Source organism: Magnolia sinica, chromosome 7 (genome assembly GCF_029962835.1).
Source record: "Magnolia sinica isolate HGM2019 chromosome 7, MsV1, whole genome shotgun sequence".
Lineage (NCBI taxonomy): Eukaryota > Viridiplantae > Streptophyta > Magnoliopsida > Magnoliales > Magnoliaceae > Magnolia > Magnolia sinica.
Genome location: NC_080579.1, coordinates 16,708,782 through 16,728,200, shown reverse-complemented (window position 1 = coordinate 16,728,200; position 19,419 = coordinate 16,708,782). Strand labels below are relative to the sequence as shown.

At 41.7% G+C, this 19,419-nt stretch overlaps 1 protein-coding gene and 1 non-coding gene across 2 annotated transcripts; both read right to left on the bottom strand.

Moving 5' to 3' along the window:
- Positions 1–7,163: 7,163 nt before the first annotated feature.
- LOC131252264 (small nucleolar RNA R71) lies at positions 7,164–7,270 on the bottom strand. Its single transcript, XR_009174298.1, has one exon. It is a non-coding gene; the product is annotated as a small nucleolar RNA R71 (small nucleolar RNA).
- Positions 7,271–16,041: 8,771 nt separating this feature from the next.
- On the bottom strand, positions 16,042–19,093 carry LOC131250579 (putative disease resistance protein RGA3). The gene is made up of 2 exons (XM_058250867.1): positions 16,270–19,093; positions 16,042–16,174 (listed from the first exon to the last, which is right to left on the bottom strand). The coding sequence occupies exon 1, from the start codon at positions 19,091–19,093 to the stop codon at positions 16,301–16,303; it is 2,793 nt and encodes a 930-aa protein (XP_058106850.1). The 3' UTR covers positions 16,042–16,174; positions 16,270–16,300.
- Positions 19,094–19,419: the final 326 nt, after the last annotated feature.

Genomic DNA, 19,419 nt, shown 5'->3' with positions numbered 1-19,419 from the left:
GTCTTCCTTATGGAATATCTACTCCGAATTCACGGAGCTCTCTGGACTCACTAAGCTTCCTCGAATCCACAATGAATAAAAGTAGAAATAATTTCTAATAAATTTGAAATAAATTGATTGATGATAAAAATGAAATTACAATCCTTAAATAATGAGATCTAAACTAGGACAAAGTTTTAGACTCAAACTCCAACTCAAACACCCTCAAAATGTGACTTACTATAAATATAAAATTTACTATTTATAATCGGCCTCCATTCCTACTAGAGTTCATTTTTTTTTTCCAAAAATAGGAAGTGTCTAATTTGGACTAAGAACATTATTCTCCTAATTCTTTGAAGCGCTTTTCATGTTGTGTATGACTTCTGCAACTCAAAGGATCAAAAGTTATACTTAACTAAAGATTACTAGTTATAATAAAAATGAAAATAAATTGAACTTTTGACCATTGATCTGATGGAGTCTCACAAATCCGGCATTGGCAACCTGGCATAGTGGGGTTCGTTGGGTAAAGTAGCTTCTCTTACTGCAAAATCATATATGATATGTCGAAAAACTCATCTTGGTTTGCAAGATATGACTATTTTAAAGTTCTAACCTTCCAGATTATTTCCACCTACCATTAAGCCTTCTCCTGTCCATCTTTGTCATGAAAGTGTCTGTGACCGCTCTACACCATGTGATCTTTGAAATATGGAAACAATGCAACAATTCCATTTTTTTCAGGACCACGCGCCTAAAACTTGAAGCCCAAACCCAATGCAATATGGTTGGCTTGGCATAAAAGTCCATCACAGCATCCCGGCCCATTTACGTCCAATAGTCCAGGTGGGCCAGTATTTTTGGTGATCTGATCATTGATCTTATGACCTTCAATAATTTAAAAAGACCTAAACTAAACTCGACTTACACGTTGTTGAGTAAACAACACAGGCGAGTTTCTCAAAAAAACATACCAATTTTTGAGTTTTTTCATTATTATTAAATATTCTAAAGTATACATAATGTATCAATAGTGTCTAGTTGTGGCAAGTTGAGTTGAGTTTGTTAAGTTTTACTGAGTTTTATCGAATCGGGTTTACTCCGGTTGTGACAGAATCATGACTAGATAAGAGTTTTTCTCCTTTCCATGGTAGGAATCTGGTCAAGTTGAGTAGGGCATAGTCCCCACCATGGATGGGTGATTTCATGAAAATATCCCAGGATCAAAAAGTTTCCATCCCTTTGATCTGCAGCTGAGTGGTCCCGAGAAAAAAACATAGCTCGTGGTTCGGAGGAATATACCATATTTTTCGATAATATATTACCAACGGTCGACCAAAAGTCGTATGCTGCTGTCAATGGCTAGCACAACTCTGTTTGTGTCAGGGTTTTGGATTAGTGGGCTTGGCCTGATTGGATAAGCCGATGATGGAACATGTGCCCGGTGGGTGGTAATCTTGCTACTGCACTCGTGCCAATACACAGGCCAAATCATCATATCAAAGCCGGTCCTAAGTGGGCCCCACCATGGGATTCTGCCCCCCACCTGTGTATGGTGCTGATCCTAGTGCGGATGTGGGCCAAACAAACTCTTCACAGTACCCATGATAGGGTGACTTTTGTTTGAGTCCGTCCATCTAATAGTTGTCTCCATGGATGGCATGTGGGTCAAATAGGCATTGATGGGGTGATCCTATCCATTCCCTCTACAACATCAGTAGAAAAATTAATAAATAATAAATAAAAAAATGGCTGGCACTCAACATTTACCGCTTTATTAGGATTGTCTAACAGACGTGATCTTTTGAAACATGGAAACAACATAACAACCCTTTGGGTTATTAAACGATGGGCCGTATTGTTAGATTTGTGAAGGTGTGTATTCTTTGCAAAGATGCAGGAATGGTAAGGTGGTCAATGGGCCATGTCTGTCCAAGACCATCCCCCAAACTAAACCTTACAAGCCCTTACGGCCCAAAACGAAGCAGGCTCGAGCCCAGGTCACTCATTTTGTGCAAGATCTAAGTCCTTCACAAGGTGAGCCACACTAGGTTTGTGATACTGTAGATATGTGGGATGTATTACAAAAATGCCATTGAAAAGCCTAACGAGCTGTACCACTATAAATAAGCAACCTTGAATTTTAGGTCTCAACCGATCCTCAAGCATGAGAACCTAGCCTAAGCCCGACCCAAAGTAGGAGACTCCTTGCAAGCGTTGTTACTTTTCTCTAACAATTTATGCAAATCACTATAGTATTAGTTTAAAAAATAAAAAGATGAGCATAATATAATCGCTTATAAAATATTATTAAAGACTATATATTGTGCATTGACTCAAGAAAAACTGAGGTTAGATTCTTAGACATTCTCGGAAGGAATACATGCCTTTCAAGTAAATTGAGAGAGAGAGAGAGAGAGATGCAAAACGAGGAATACAGGAAGGGAGAGTAGATACTAAGGAAGATAGGTGGTATAAACCTCTTCTATGATGTAGGACGTGCTGCAGATACATTTTTAGTATGGTTGGACTAAAAGAAGCCCAAATGAAAGTGGAAGTACTTCATTAGATCCAGGCTCAAACCTACATAGAGCATGATATAACTGGGCCTAGGCATGTCTATATTGAAGAAATTCACTCCAGGTATGGAGAAATTGCCATTCGACATCTGGCCTGTAAATTAGCCGTAACTTTTGATCCAGGTATTGTTACAAAACGTACAATCTATCGATCTTTATGTAACAAGCCATCCAGATCAACCGACTCCTATAGCATATGGTGTTTGTCTATCTTGTGAAGAAACACATCCTTTCGCTACAAAATTACGATTTCACAAAAAAAAATTAAAAATATAAAAAATAAAAAATAAAAAAATATATTTTTAATAATTTGTGTTTATATCATATCTCCTTATTTTTAGAGTACTTCTAGGATTTTTGTCTTTAAAAAATGTTGTCCATAATAATGCTAGAAATCATTTGATAACGTTAATTTAAAACTTTCTATCTTTGACAAATTAAGCTTTAGAAGAGTTTTACTATTTTAGGTAACTTTGAAATAGAGTAAGCATTTTACTATTTTGGATAATTTTAAATTAGGATGTCGTGTTGTTTATTAATAGTGTAATAGAGTAATCAAACATACATTATTCAATAAAATATCTGAATTTTTTACTCTTATTTTCTTGTAGACTCAAGAACTCTACTTGTGGATCCAAGCTTTTAATCACTTGAGGAAGACAGTGATCTTTCTCTTATTGTTTCATTCTCTTCCCTCCATCGTTCTACTTGGCCGGGCAAGAATCTAATGGGATTAGAACTCCTAATGGCAATAACGAAGATTTGATAATCTCTAATTTTGAATTCTTGAAATGAAGTGATGTTCTAGAGTGCTACAGGGCTACATGACTGAAAGAGAGATGGGATTGATACCACTTCCGCAGTCAGTTCCCACTCCCACCAAATGTTTAATTATTCAAAGAGAAGAATCTCTAATTAGTGGAATGCTCCTGCGACCCCAGACTGTTCACACAAACTCACTGCCCACCTTTCTCATTTCATGCATTTCAGGTATATCTTAAGCCAGGGACGTCAATTTGGCAAGCAATAGTATTTACAGTGGTCTAGCTACCTCTGGGTGCCAGCTGAGATGGGGTGACACGTGGTGGTGATCCTAGCCCTGACATGACCACAAAACTCCCCACAGTTATGTTGAGGGTCAAATATTGCATATCAGACCCATTTATTGCATGGATTTACAAGCATGACACCGTTTAATAGCCTAATTTAATTGAATTTGTGATGCAGGGCATCTTCATGAGCTTGGACTGAGAAAGGACACTAAAAAGCATGGATTTACCGATCTGATGACACTAAAGCATGGGACGGACTCTAGAAGACCAAGAGCGACGAAATTATACACCAGGGGTCCGCAGAAATCGAGGAATCGAAGCTCAAGTGGCCTGAAAAGTGTCCAGAATGCAAGATCATAGGGTTCCCACCATCTGATCAGTTCGAAACTTCACACGTGGCTTGAGGACCATAAATAAACCGTACACGTAAAATTTCAGCCCCTGGATCAATGTGAAAGTGGCCCAACGGACAGATCAGCCCCTTAAATCCTTAAGTGGGGCCCACCTGATATCTGGATATTCTCCATTTTTGGTCTCAACAGTTTAAATGAGCTGACAAAACTGATGGACGGAACGGATTTCTCATTAATATCTCTGTGGGGCCCCGCCGGTGATGAATGTGCATAGCAATCACGTGCACCAGCCGTGCACCCGTGCATTCAAAGTCGGTCAGCAGGCGCTGACCGACTCAAACTCAGATTTTAAAAAAAAAAAAAAACGCAACAGCGTTTTCGCTGTCGTCCGCCGGTCCTCCTCAGTGGGGCCCACTCGACACCTGGAGTGATGATCCGAACCGTCCATTGTATCAAGAGGGTGGGCGTGAACATCGCCTAGGTGGCGTAATCTCGGAAGATAATGGAGAGTGGATTTCAGCTGTTAAAACGGATGATTAACGGTGACTTGAAAGATAACGTGGGTCACATGGAATTTAATCCAAAAGTAGTGCTTCCCACCTGATTTTTCGAGTAGAACGCAGTGGACGGCTCGGATTTTTCAAAAAGACAGTGAAATGGGGCCCACCATCGTCACAGCGTCAATGACCCTGTTTTCGCAACCGGAAGCCGTCCGGTTTTTACGGCGGATTGTACGCCCTTGGGCGAGGTCGGACAACTAATCTGAACCGTTCATCATGTAGGTGGGCCAGAAAGCTCCCAGAGGACGTTGTCCTTTTGGAAGGAAAGCAAAGAAGAAGAAGAGGAGGAGACTCCGAGTTAGGCTGCTGTGCGTGAAGACGTCTCCGCAACCAACTCGTCCACGGACTCCGGCCTTTCGCACGAACCTCCTGCTCTACATACAGGAGTCTCCAGCTTCTGCAGCCGAGTCCTGCAGGGACTCCACAGCAGGGAGGTGAGAAGAAAGATAAAAGGAGAGGTCTCGGTTTGGGTTAAGGGGGAGAAAAAAGGCTGGAACGGGATCAGCGGGAGCTGGAAGTTGGAGGCTGGTTGCTGGGTGGAGACGCCAAGAGAGAGGCTCGGTTTGGAGGCTAGACAGCAGTGGCTGGAGGCAGGTAGACGTGAGCAAGAGGTTGGGTTTGAGAGAAGAAACAGAGAAGAAATAGAGAAGACAGGAAAGTTTTTTTTAGTTTTGTTTTTCTTCTCGTTCTTTTTTTTCTTTTCTCTATTATCACTTGTTTTGTTTAGCCCATTAATGTGTGGCTAAACCCCTTAGCTAGGGCTAATGGGTGAAGCTTGTAGTCTGAAGGGAGAAACTTTGCTGGTGCCTATTGTTTAGATGGACTGATATTGATTTTTGTTCAAATTAAAAAGGGTACTTTCAGTTATTTTTAAGGGTTTGTTGTGACTGAAATTACAATGGATCTGCGATGATTTTGAGTATCTCTTTCTTCCTTTTGATGCTCATGACGTCAGGAAACCCTGTTGTTCACCATAGTCCCCTGGGCATGGTCGGGTGGCGGAATCCTTCCTAACTTTCATGCATTGTTGATTGGTTGGTAATTAGTCTAATTCTGTTGTTTGCTCTGTCTCCTGGGCATGGTTAGATGATGGAATCCATTCTAATTCTATACTTTTCATCTCTTGAAAACCAGATCAAGTTCAGTTTGAATCCTTGGTGCAGGCATAAGATCTCCCTGATCTCTACAAGTGGATCCTCTGAATCCCTAGTTTCCTTCCTCAGAATTTCTTAAAGTTTTAGATAATTATTCCACAATTATTTCTCAAATTCTATTTTGTTTAGATCGCATCTTAGTCTAGTTCTAGTTCTACTTGGTTTCAGGTAACGTACAGGTATCAGTCCCTGTGGATTCGACCTCGGTCTTACCGAGTTTATTACTACATCACAACCCTGCACTTGGGGAGTGAACAAGTTTTTGGCGCCGTTGCCGGGGACTGACGGTTACGATTTTCTGAAATTAATTGGTTTTAGGATTAGTTTAAGATTAGGATTTTACTAACCTTAGTTTTTATTTATTTATTTATTTTTATTTGAGTTCAAAACTAACTTGTTTCCTGTTTTATAGGATCTGGACATAAGTTTCTACATTGGTAATTCATTCCTAATCTCTCTACTTTTTCATATTTTTAGAATTAAGGTTTAAATTTTAGTAACTTTCTAATTCTAACACTTTTAGAATCTAATTTTGTTTCTTAATTTATTTTTAGAATTTTTGTTTAGAAATTAACCTTCCTATTTTGTAGGCCGTTAAGATAGAAATCTCTATTTTGGTACACTCCTTCCCTACTTTCTATTTTTTTAATTCTCTTTTAGTAATTTACTTTCTAGTATAGGACTTTCTTAGTTTACTTTAGAAATTTCCGCTTTTCTTTAAAGAATACCTTCTTTTAGAAATTAAGTTACTGTTATTTTTCTTTTAAAGTATCATTCTTCTCTTTTTAAGAATCTAACTTATTTTTGTTTTATTTTGCAGGTTTTTCACTTAGGACTCCAATTTGGTAATTTCTTTCCAACTCTCTCTTTCTTTCTAGATTTTCTTTTCCTTTCTTAGGATTAGGTTTTTAATCGAGGGCTGCGAGTGTTTTTCATGCCCAAGTGGGCCCGTGACGACACTCGACGTCTCTTGACTGAAGGAGGAGTGGTTGAGGGGTTGACTATCCATCGCAGGATTAGACACCGCTCGAAATCCCCTAAGTTAACTGAAGTTATGGCTGAACACCAACCTCCTCTACTTCCACCCAGGGTGGAGGATACCCAAGATGAGAATGAGGTGCAACAGGCACCCCCGCCTCGTACTTTACGAGATTTTCTACAACCGGCGGGAGTGAGTACGCCCTCATGCATGATTTTTCCCGAAAACACAGACAAATGGACATCAAGCCAGAGTTATCCAACTCCTTCCCAAATTCCATGGACTTGAATCGAAAGTCCATATTTACATTGAAAGAGTTCGATGAAATAATAGCTACATTATGTTTTCCTAATGTATCTGAAGATCAGAGTGAAACTCTTTCCTTTTTCCTTAAAAGAGAAAGCTAAGACGTGGTTACATTCACTACGTCCTAGATCCATTGGCACATGGAACGACATGCAGAGGGAATTCATAAAAAAATTCTTCCCACATCATAAAACGATTACCCTCAGAAAAGCAATCATGAACTTTGCCCAAAAGGAAGATGAAACATTTTTCCAATGTTGGGAAAGGTTCAACGATTTGGTCAGTTCATGCCCACAACACGGATTTGAAACGTGGCGCATTACAAATTTTTTCTACGATGGACTGACATCTTCCATGCGCCAAATGGTCGAGACAATGTGTAATGGAGAATTCATTAATAAAGATGTCAACGAGGTATGGGACTACCTCGACAGTTTGGCTGAAAAAACACAATCTTGGGACTATTACCCAAAGTCGAACACCACGTCTAGGCCAACTCAATCAAAGGAGAAAGGTGGATTATATCTCTTGAAAGAAGAGGATGATCTCAAGTGTAAAGTGACTATGCTCATAAGGAAAGTTGAGGCCATGGAAGGAAAGAAGGATAAGGTCAATGAAATTGTTTGCGGCATCTGTGATTGCAACATTCACACAATTAAAACTGTCCTACAATACCGCCTTTCGAGGAGTGTTGAATGAACAAGCCAATGCCGTAAATAACTATCAAAGACCTTTTACTGGACCTAACTCCAACACATACAATCCTGGCTGGAAAAATCATCCAAACTTTAGTTGGAGGAATGGACAAACGGCGACTCCTCCAGGTTTCTTCAATCAAAATCCAAATCAAGTGAAACCTCAAGAGGAACCGGTTCAAAATCCCATACAAGAGCCGGCTCAAGCAATGCGGGGAATTACAGATTTTATGCAAAAGATAGATTCTCGTATGACGGTTATAGAAAAGGGGATGCTTCCTACACAACCTCTCCCCAATCCTAAACCGCAGTACGAGAATAATGATCCCAGCTCTTCAAATCAGATGGGGCATGCTAAATCCATCACCACTCTTAGGAGTGGGAAGATCATTGATAATACTCTTACGGTTAGGCCCGAAAAGCCTCAAGAACCAGAAGAGGACAACAATGATGGATCCAGTGATGCCCCACAAAAAGTGGAACCGGAACTTTTAGAGAAGCCAGTTGCTCCATTCCCCAACGGTTGGTTTCACCAAAACCTCTCTCTAACTCTCGGGATATCCTAGAGGTGTTGAAACAAGTGAAAGTCAACATTCCTCTACTTGATGTCGTTAAACAGATACCTTCATATGCCAAATTCCTAAAAGACTTACGCACGACCAAGCGACGGAAAATTATTCAAAAGAAAATCTTCTTGACTGAGAAAGTGAGTGCCATCCTGAAGCAAGACGTGCAGAAATTCAAGGATTCCGGTAGCCCAACCATATCATGTGTAATCGGGAACCATCGAATTGATCACGCACTTCTTGACTTAGGAGCGGGCGTCAATCTGATTCCCTACTCGGTATACAAATAGTTAGGTTTGGGTGAATTAAAACCCACCCTAACCACACTACAACTTCGATCGCTCTGTTCGTGTACCAAGAGGGATAATTGAGGATGTGTTGGTCCAAGTTGATAGATTTTACTACCCTGTAGACTTTATCATCCTGGACACCGAACCCATCAATAACATGAGCACTCAGATTCCCGTCATTCTTGGTCGCCCATTCCTTGCCACGTCAAATGCAATTATCAATTGTAGGAATGGTATCATGACTATGTCTTTTGGAAATTTGACATTGGAGTCAAACATTTTTTTCAATAACGGCAGCAACTCAGAGGATGATGACGATTTCCACGACATTAACATGATTGACTCTTTCGTGGAAGATACGACACCTCTGACCTTATCCTCCGACCATCTAGAGACGTGCCTGGCCCACTCCCATGATTTTGATGATGACATGATTAGGGAGACGTGCGCCTTGCTTAATACTGCACCGGTACTTGAAGTTAACCGATGGAGGCCACAATTTGAAGAATTACCACAAACTGATGTAGTGCCTCTACCGTCTAACCTCAAGCCGCCGAAGCTTGACCTAAAACTGTTGCCCTCTGATTTGAAATATGCATATTTGGGTTAAGATGAGACATACCCGGTGGTGATCTCTGCCCACCTGGAGAAAGAACAGGAGAGTATGCTTATATCTACTCTCATTGAGTATAAAGGAGCCCTGGGATGGACGATAGCGGACCTCAAAGGAATCGATCCCTCGATTTGTACTCACCACATATATCTTGAGGATAATGCAAAAACCGCTCGGCAACCACAACGTAGACTAAATCCAAATATGAAGGAAGTGGTTAAAGCCGAGGTTCTTAAACTACTGGACGTGGGTATTATATACCCTATATCTGACAGTCAGTGGGTGAGTCCAACTCAAGTGGTTCCTAAGAAGTCTGGAATCACCATCGTAGCCAATGCTAATAATGAACTCGTGCCAACTAGAGTCACTACTGGTTGGAGAATGTGCATTGACTACAGGAAGTTAAATACCGTCACGAGGAAAGACCACTTTCCTTTACCATTCATTGATCAGATCCTGGAAAGGTTAGCTGGTCATTCCTATTACAGTTTTCTTGACGGGTATTCGGGCTATAACCAGATAGAGATAGCCCCTGAAGACCAGGAAAAGACCACATTTACATGTCCCTACGGCACCTTTGCCTATCGAAGGATGCCATTCGGACTATGTAATGCCCCTGCCACCTTTCAGCGATGTATGCTTAGTATCTTTTCTGACATGGTGGGGCAATATCTAGAGGTCTTCATGGACGATTTCTCTGTTTACGGTCCATCTTTCAGCAAGTGCTTGGAAAGTCTTAAATGTGTGCTGAAAAGATGTGAAGAAAAGAACCTGGTACTTAATTGGGAGAAGTGTCATTTCATGGTTCAGAAGGGAATTGTCCTTGGGCATATCATCTCGGCCAAAGGAATCGAGGTAGATAAGGCAAAAATCGATCTTATCTCTAACCTACCTCCACCCAAAAACATCAGAGACGTGCGATCCTTCTTAGGACACGCAGGGTTTTACAGGCGATTCATAAAGGACTTTAGTCTCCTCTCTCGTCCATTATGTAATCTTCTTCAAAAGGATGTTCCGTATGAGTGGACTGAGCAATGCCAGGAAGCTTTCACCAAGCTTAAAGGCACATTAACCACTGCACCTATCATGCAGCCACCCGACTGGAACCTTCCTTTTGAGCTTATGTGCGACGCTTGATTATGCTCTTGGGGCGGTCTAGGCCGGAGAAAAGACAAGAAGCCCTACGTCATTCACTACGCAAGTAGACTCTAAATCTGCCCAAGTGAACTACTCGACTACGGAAAAGGAACTCTTAGCCGTAGTGTTCGCCTTGGACAAATTTAGGTCCTACCGATCGGATTCAAGATCATTATCTATACAGATCATGTGGCACTTAAGTATCTTCTTTCTAAGAATGATTCTAAGCCCCGCCTAATAAGATGGATCCTTCTACTCCAAGAATTTGATTTGAAAATTAAAGATAAAAAAGGGAGTAGAGAACGTAGTGGCCGATCACCTTTCTCACCTTAATACCTCTGATTCTCTTGAGTTGACCCATATCAATGACATGTTCCCTGATGAATAACTGTTTAGAGTCTCCCATTAATCTTAGTTCGTTGATATTGCTAATTATCTTGCCACAGGTTTCATACCGACACATTGGACTGTACAAAATAAGAAGAAATTCTTTACTGAGGTGCGCAACTTTTTCTGGGACGATCCATATTTATTTAAATATTGCCTAGACCAAATTCTAAGGAGATGTGTGCCAGACGATGAGCATCAGAGTTTTATCTCCTTTTGTAACTCACAGACCTGTGGTGGTCACTTTTTTTTGCTAAAAAGACCACGACCAAGATTCTGCAGTGTGGCTTTATTGGCCCACTATGTTTAGGGACACTCATGAGTTTTACAAGGCTTGTGAGCGTTGTCAGAAATTGGGAGCATTGTCCCGTCGAAATATGATGCCTTTGAATCCCATCCTTATCATTGAAGCATTTGATTGCTGGGGCATCGATTTCATGGGACCATTCCCCCAATCGTTTGGAAATCTGTATATTTTGCTCGCCGTGGATTATGTCACTAAATGGGTTGAAGCGATTCCGTGTCGAAAGAATGACCATCGCACGGTCATTAAATTCCTGAAAGAGAACATCCTTTCTCGATTCGGAACGCCTCGAGCCATCATTAGTGATGGGGGCTCACATTTTTGTAATAGACCATTCGAGAGCTTAATGAAGAAATACGGTATCTCTCATAAGGTGAGCACCCCATACCATCCGCAGACAAGTGGACAAGCTGAGATTTCCAATAGGGAGATTAAACACATTTTGAAAAAAACGGTTAACCCAGATCGTAAGGATTGGTCAATCCGATTGACCGATGCCTTATGGGCATACCGTACTGCCTTTAAAACCCTTATTGGAATGTCTCCCTTTAGACTTGTCTATGGGAAAGCTTGTCACTTGCCTGTGGAGTTGGAACATAAAGCGTACTGGGCGATCAAAAATCTTAATTTCAATCTGGACAACGCTGGCTCGCCACGCAAACTTCAATTGAATGAACTTGAAGAAATCCGGAATGATGCATACGATAATTCGAGAATTTACAAGGACAAGATGAAAGCATTTCATGACCAACACATTTCGCGAAAATCATTCACGCCTGGTCAGAAGGTCCTTTTGTACAATTCTCGATTACATCTCTTTCCGGGTAAGCTTCGATCTCGTTGGACCGGTCCTTATATTGTTGTCACTGTTTTTCCGCATGGGGCCGTTGAGATAAGAGATCCCGACAATGGCAAGGTGTTTAAAGTCAATGGACATCGATTGAAACCATTTGTCGAGAAATTTGATTCAGAGGACATGTCCATGCCTCTGGCTGATCCTGTTTACCAGGATTAATCTCCTAGTCTGATGGAGGTATAGGTAAGTTTCCTGTTTTCTTAGGACTAGGGTAGTTGCTTTCTTTATCTGGCTAAAGACGGTAAACTTAGCGCTCCTGGGAGGCAACCCAGTTCTTCATTTCATGTCATTTTTTTCATTAGTCAGTTCAATGTTTGTGGGTAACATTACTGCAAACCCTCACGAGACTACAACTCGTCCACTAGGGGTAACCTAGGGGTTTAAAGGCTTGTTGCATGCGCTAAATGCAATCGAGAGCACCTGCGAAAGTGGTATAGGTAGGATTTTATTTTTGTTAGTTCTGTGTCACTTTCTCTCTCGTGCTGACCGGATTCCATGCTGCGATCTCTTGGAAAGTCTCTCACGATTCATCATCCAGGTACTATCTTCCCTTCACTCTTTCTTTACTTTTGTTGTCCTATGCGCATTCCATACTCATATCCTTTACATTGAGGACAATGTAGCTTTTAAGTTGGGGGTGGGAGATTAGGTTACCTAATCAGTATTTTCTTGAGCAAAAATTGTGAAAATTTTTAAATTTTTTCTGGACTTTCTGGTGAATTCAAAGTGATTGGATGACCATCTTTGATTTAGAATTACAGGATATGGAATGTTGGTGATTTACTGCTCTTGGATTCAGTTGCTCGTTAGATTTCACAGTTAAGTTTAATTATTAATCCATGATTAGAAGTTGTAAACATTGATTGAGTCATGATTTCACATGTCACATCTCGCTTACACATTAAGATTTCAGTTTGAAACTGATGGGTTAATTTGGTGATCAGTAAGCATAGAAGGAACCAACTTGAACAATTGCCCGTCAAGATCAATTAAAAGGAAGAGATACCGTTGAAAAGGTTAGGCAAAGAATCTTTACTATAGGTTTGCTCCCTATAAGTGTGGACTTCATTCCCCTTCTTGGTTTTTAGTCTTTAAAAAAGAAAAAAAGAAAAAAGCTGAAGGAATGAAAAGATGATCTTTGAGGCAAGCTTTGGTTATTATGAATTCTCTTGTTGATTACCAACGATATCCTGAAATAAAGAATTGAATATTAATGTTGAAAGTTGGGATTACACTTTACATCTGTGGAACTCAATGTTTAGGATTATTTCTAATTAAGGGACTAATACTTTGAATGAAGTTTATCGTGTGTTTGAGTCTAGGAGAGAGTAAGGCCCAACATTCATGAATTGTTGAATTCTGAATATCTAGATTGTTTTCCAAAATCACTCGAGTTCATAGAAATTCTCCTGTAATTCTCAACTTATTTTTCGCATACTTTGCTCGGGACTAGCAAAATGCTGGTTGGGGGTTGTGTTGAGGGTCAAATATTGCATATCAGACCCATTTATTGCATGGATTTACAAGCATGACACCGTTTAATAGCCTAATTTAATTGAATTTGTGATGCAGGGCGTCTTCATGAGCTTGGACTGAGAAAGGACACTAAAAAGCATGGATTTACCGATCTGATGACACTAAAGCATGGGACGGACTCTAGAAGACCAAGAGCGACGAAATTATACACCAGGGGTCCGCGGAAATCGAGGAATCGAAGCTCAAGTGGCCTGAAAAGTGTCCAGAATGCAAGATCATAGGGTTCCCACCATCTGATCAGTTCGAAACTTCACACGTGGCTTGAGGACCATAAATAAACCGTACACGTAAAATTTCAGCCCCTGGATCACTGTGAAAGTGGCCCAACGGACAGATCAGCCCCTTAAATCCTTAAGTGGGGCCCACCTGATATCTGGATATTCTCCATTTTTGGTCTCAACAGTTTAAATGAGCTGACAAAACTGATGGACGGAGCGGATATCTCTGTGGGGCCCCGCCGGTGATGAATGTGCATAGCAATCACGTGCACCAGCTGTGCACCCGTGCATTCAAAGTCGGTCAGCAGGCGCTGACCGACTCAAACTCAGATTTTAAAAAAAAAAAAAAACGCAACAGCGTTTTCGCTGTCGTCCGCCGGTCCTCCTCAGTGGGGCCCACTCGACACCTGGAGTGATGATCCGAACCGTCCATTGTATCAAGAGGGTGGGCGTGAACATCGCCTAGGTGGCGTAATCTCGGAAGGTAATGGAGAGTGGATTTCAGCTGTTAAAACGGATGATTAACGGTGACTTGAAAGATAACGTGGGTCACATGGAATTTAATCCAAAAGTAGTGCTTCCCACCTGATTTTTCGAGTAGAACGTAGTGGACGGCTCGGATTTTTCAAAAAGACAGTGAAATGGGGCCCACCATCGTCACAGCGTCAATGACGCTACCCTATTTTCGCAACCGGAAGCCGTCCGATTTTTACGGCGGATTGTACGCCCTTGGGCGAGGTCGGACAGCTAATCTGAACCGTTCATCATGTAGGTGGGCCAGAAAGCTCCCAGAGGACGTTGTCCTTTTGGAAGGAAAGCAAAGAAGAAGAAGAGGAGGAGACTCCGAGTTAGGCTGCTGTGCGTGAAGACGTCTCCGCAACCAACTCGTCCACGGACTCCGGCCTTTCGCACGGACCTCCTGCTCTACATACAGGAGTCTCCAGCTTCTGCAGCCGAGTCCTGCAGGGACTCCACAGCAGGGAGGTGAGAAGAAAGATAAAAGGAGAGGTCTCGGTTTGGGTTAAGGGGGAGAAAAAAGGCTGGAACGGGATCAGCGGGAGCTGGAAGTTGGAGGCTGGTTGCTGGGTGGAGACGCCAAGAGAGAGGCTCGGTTTGGAGGCTAGACAGCAGTGGCTGGAGGCAGGTAGACGTGAGCAAGAGGTTGGGTTTGAGAGAAGAAACAGAGAAGAAATAGAGAAGACAGGAAAGTTTTTTTTAGTTTTGTTTTTCTTCTCGTTCTTTTTTTTCTTTTCTCTATTATCACTTGTTTTGTTTAGCCCATTAATGTGTGGCTAAACCCCTTAGCTAGGGCTAAGGGGTGAAGCTTGTAGTCTGAAGGGAGAAACTTTGCTGGTGCCTATTGTTTAGATGGACTGATATTGATTTTTGTTCAAATTAAAAAGGGTACTTTCAGTTATTTTTAAGGGTTTGTTGTGACTGAAATTACAATGGATCTGCGATGATTTTGAGTATCTCTTTCTTCCTTTTGATGCTCATGACGTCAGGAAACCCTGTTGTTCACCATAGTCCCCTGGGCATGGTCGGGTGGCGGAATCCTTCCTAACTTTCATGCATTGTTGATTGGTTGGTAATTAGTCTAATTCTGTTGTTTGCTCTGTCTCCTGGGCATGGTTAGATGATGGAATCCATTCTAATTCTATACTTTTCATCTCTTGAAAACCAGATCAAGTTCAGTTTGAATCCTTGGTGCAGGCATAAGATCTCCCTGATCTCTACAAGTGGATCCTCTGAATCCCTAGTTTCCTTCCTCAGAATTTCTTAAAGTTTTAGATAATTATTCCACAATTATTTCTCAAATTCTATTTTGTTTAGATCGCATCTTAGTCTAGTTCTAGTTCTAGTTCTACTTGGTTTCAGGTAACGTACAGGTATCAGTCCCTGTGGATTCGACCTCGGTCTTACCGAGTTTATTACTACATCACAACCCTGCACTTGGGGAGTGAACAAGTTACACAGTACACGTGGCTGGCTGACCTGTTAGTTTGGGTTCGTTCATCTATTTGTCCTCGCCATTGATGGCAGGCGGTTTTTAATAAACGTTGATAGCGTGATCCTATCCATCTCTGATCATGGCCGTCAAAAAATCAGTAAAAATAAAATAAAAAATGGTTGACGATCAACATTCACCATGTAGAAAATTGAAATTAAAGCAGGCCAGCCTGGTTACCTTTCGCTGACAAGAGACCCACACAATTTGCTCAAATCACCTTAGCATTATTAAAAATGAAAATGTGAGCATATTATAATCACAGATGAAATCCAATTAAAATGTATTATGCATAGATACAAGGAAAGCTGAGCGTAGATACTTAGACAATCTTAGAAGGAATACTTGGTGTCTAAGGAGAACAAAATAAAATAAAACGGAGAGACTTAGACAATCTTAAAAGGGATACTTGATGTCTAAGGAGAACAAAATAAAATAAAACAGAGACAGAGAGAGGGAGGGAGGGAGAGGGAGAGTTGGCTCCACCAAGAAAGGGAATGGACAACTCGAACATAGGAGGAACCTTGGAGTTACCCTTGATTGGTCGATCTACAACATCCGTATGGAAGAAAGGAAAGAACGTCCTGAGATTCATCTGCCTGCAACACCAAGAAAAAGATTAGAAACAAGAGAGAGAGAGAGAGAGAGAGAGAGAGAGAGAGAGAGAGAGAGAGAGAGAGAGAGAGAGTCTTACCTTGCAATCCTGCACTTCCAAAGATTTCCTCTCATTGGATTTTCCTCCCATCAATGGTGATGTTGGGGACGTGGGCTATCTTGTTCCAATCTGCTCCTACCACCTTCTGGCATTGACTGCTTAGGATTGGACAATATTCGATTTTGAGTTCCTGAAGTGAAATGACGTGTTGCAGTTCTGGCAGTGCCTTTAACTTCTTGCAGGACGATATGCGTAATTGAAAGAGAGATGGGAATGATCCAGCTCCCACATTCAACTTCCACTCCTCCCAAATTTCCATACTTAGGAAGATAAGAATCTCTAATTTGGGGAATGTTCCGGTTACCCCATCATGGCTGTTCCCAAAAAACTCGCTGCCCACCCGTCTAACGTCAAACATGGCCTCTATCTTAAGCCATTTAAGGGACGGCAGTTTCCCAAGCGCTGGCATCTGTCTGCATTTGCAATCTGATAATTGCATCTTGGTAAGATTGGAATACAGTGAACAATCTCCCAGCCAACTTGGGAATTGGCGACCAATGTATTCTGACATGGTAAGATCTCTTAGGTTTGGAGGGGGTCGAAGGGCTTCAAACACACCCTCCACCTGCTCCACCTCATTTTCTGTCTGTGTTTCATAACATATCCCTGACTTACATGACAATTTCAAGGTCTGGATGTTCTGCTTGTTCTCCAATTTTGCCTCGTTAGCTTCATCTGTACTTGCTACTCTGTTTAAGCATGTTATTTCTAGCTTCCCCTGAAGAAGGTTAAGGTCTTTCAGTTCTGCAATTTTACATCCGCTCTCACCCCCTGTAATGAACTTAGTTAAGGTTCGAAGTGATGTTAACCTCCCCATGCCTTCTGGTAAGCAGTCCAAAAAGATTCCTTCGATTTCAAGATGTCTTAATTTGATCAGTTTCACAATCCCTTTAGGGAGTTTTCTAAGACTAAAGCAATGATTAAGCTTTAAGGTCTGCAAAAGACAGAGGCCACTTACAAATTCGGGCAATTCTTGTATATGGGTTGCAGACAAGTCGAGGTATCGCAAAAGCTTCAAGTTCTGCAAAGAATTTGGGAGCCGTTCTATTGCGCTTCCACTCAAATCCAATGCTCTCAGACGTTTTAAGCTGTGAAAAAAACGATGAGAAAGACTGGGAATTTTAGACCATCCAATGAGTATGAGTGTACGCAAATTTTTGGCTATGTATATGAAGGAAGGAATGGATTTTACATCCTCATTGCAAATCCATGAGGCATGGCGAGCCTTTGCAAGCTGACTCCTTGGCGTTTCCTCTTTTATGTTTAAACACTCACTCATAATAGATTTGCAGAGGTCATGGATCATGTCATGTATCATGCAATACTTTGGATCACCTTCTTCATCTGTCTCTATGTATTGAAACAAGGAACGCCTTACTAAATCATTGAAATACGAACAACCTAGTCTCTCCATGTCTCCTCTTCCCGTTTGGGGAATGAAACCATGGGCCATCCACAACTTGATTAGCTTGTCTTTCTCTATCAAATGATCCTTTGGAAATATGGAACAGAAAGCAAAGCATTGCTGCAAATGCTTTGGCAAATCATGGAAGCTCTCTAAAACAACGGATGCAATTTTATCAGTACCCAATGAATCCCCCGTCGCTTCATCTAAGACAGACTGCCAGTCCTGTACATCTCTTTTTCTGCGCAAGGCACTTCCTATTGCGTCCAACAGGAGAGGAATTCCTTGGCACTTTTTCACAATTTTTCTACCCAATGCCTCTAACTTGACAAGCTCATCCCCACTTCTTCCTCCAGAGAAAGCTCTGTGTCTGAACAACGACCAACAATCATTCTCAGACAACGGTTGCAGTTCGTACATCAGGGGCGAGGACAATGATTTCGTGACATGCTCGTTACGAGTGGTAACTAAAATTCTACTTTCTTTCATGGCTACACTGAGCGGAATCATAAGCCTTGTCCACTGGGCATCATTAACATTGCGCACGCCATCCAGCACGAGCAGAAACCGCTTATCTCCTAGCTCAAACGCAGCAAGACGTTGCAAACGTTCCAAGGATACATCGAATCGCAAAGATGCCACCATTCCCCCTGTATCCAATCTCCCTGTATTAATGATTTCACGATAGATCCTCCTCACATCGAAATCTCCGGGAAAACTCACCCAAATCATTTTATCGAAGTGCCTCTTAACCCTAACATCCTTGAAGACTAATTGAGCGACAGCGGTTTTTCCAATTCCTGCCATCCCAATGATAGAAATGACTGCGAGGCCCTCCTCATCACTGCTGCCCTCTACCAACTGGCTGACAATCCTCTCCTTAACTCGATCCCTACCAAAAATCTCATTTTCATCTATGAATGAACTCGTTTCCCTCGAATCCAACTCGACCACTCCACCTTCTTCCCTGACTTCGCTGAAAGAGAAGCTATTCTTGCGTTCTTTGATCTCGTCTAATCTTGCACTAATCGCTTTTATCCGATCTCTGGTCTTAACATGAAAGCTGGCTCTAGCAAAACAGAAAAAAGGTGAGAATGAGTGGGCAAATACCTTCTTATCTTCGGAGCTGGTGGCATCATCGCAACCGTCGTTCACCACCTTCCACTCCTCTAAAACGTCGTCGATGTCGTATACCACATCTTTGAGATCTCCTAACCATCTTTTTACCGATTTATCCTTCACTTGCCGCTTCTCTGCGTCGGTGAGCACTGCTTGAAGATAATCGAAGTTACGCGAGAGCTTTTCAAGATCTTCATTAACACCCACTAACGACCTCAGCTCTTGCAAGGCCATGGAACCCAAACTCTCCACCACAAAAGAAATCAGTGCATCTGCCATGATTTAGAGCAGAGAAGAAGGTGAAAGCTGAAAAGCAAAGAATCACCTTAGATGGAGAGGCGGAGCTAAGTTGGGGATCTGCTCTCAAAACCGAGTAGAGAAGACTCCATGTTGAGAATTGAGACGGTCAGTAAAGCTGAAAAGTAAAAAGCTGAAAAGTAAAGCAATCACCTTGACTTGCTTTTACTTGCTTTTGCCAATCTGGAAACTCGGTATGGCAATCATCTGTCGCCTCGTTCTGGCCGCACGTTGTGATTGTCTGATGATCAAAACCGTCCATCATCTAGATCTTACTCTATTTGGCCCATCATGGTGAGCATGATCCG

Bases quoted from the DNA above. Each gene is read 5' to 3' on its own strand.
- LOC131250579 (XM_058250867.1), bottom strand. From the start codon at position 19,093: ATGGCAGATGCACTGATTTCTTTTGTGGTGGAGAGTTTGGGTTCCATG.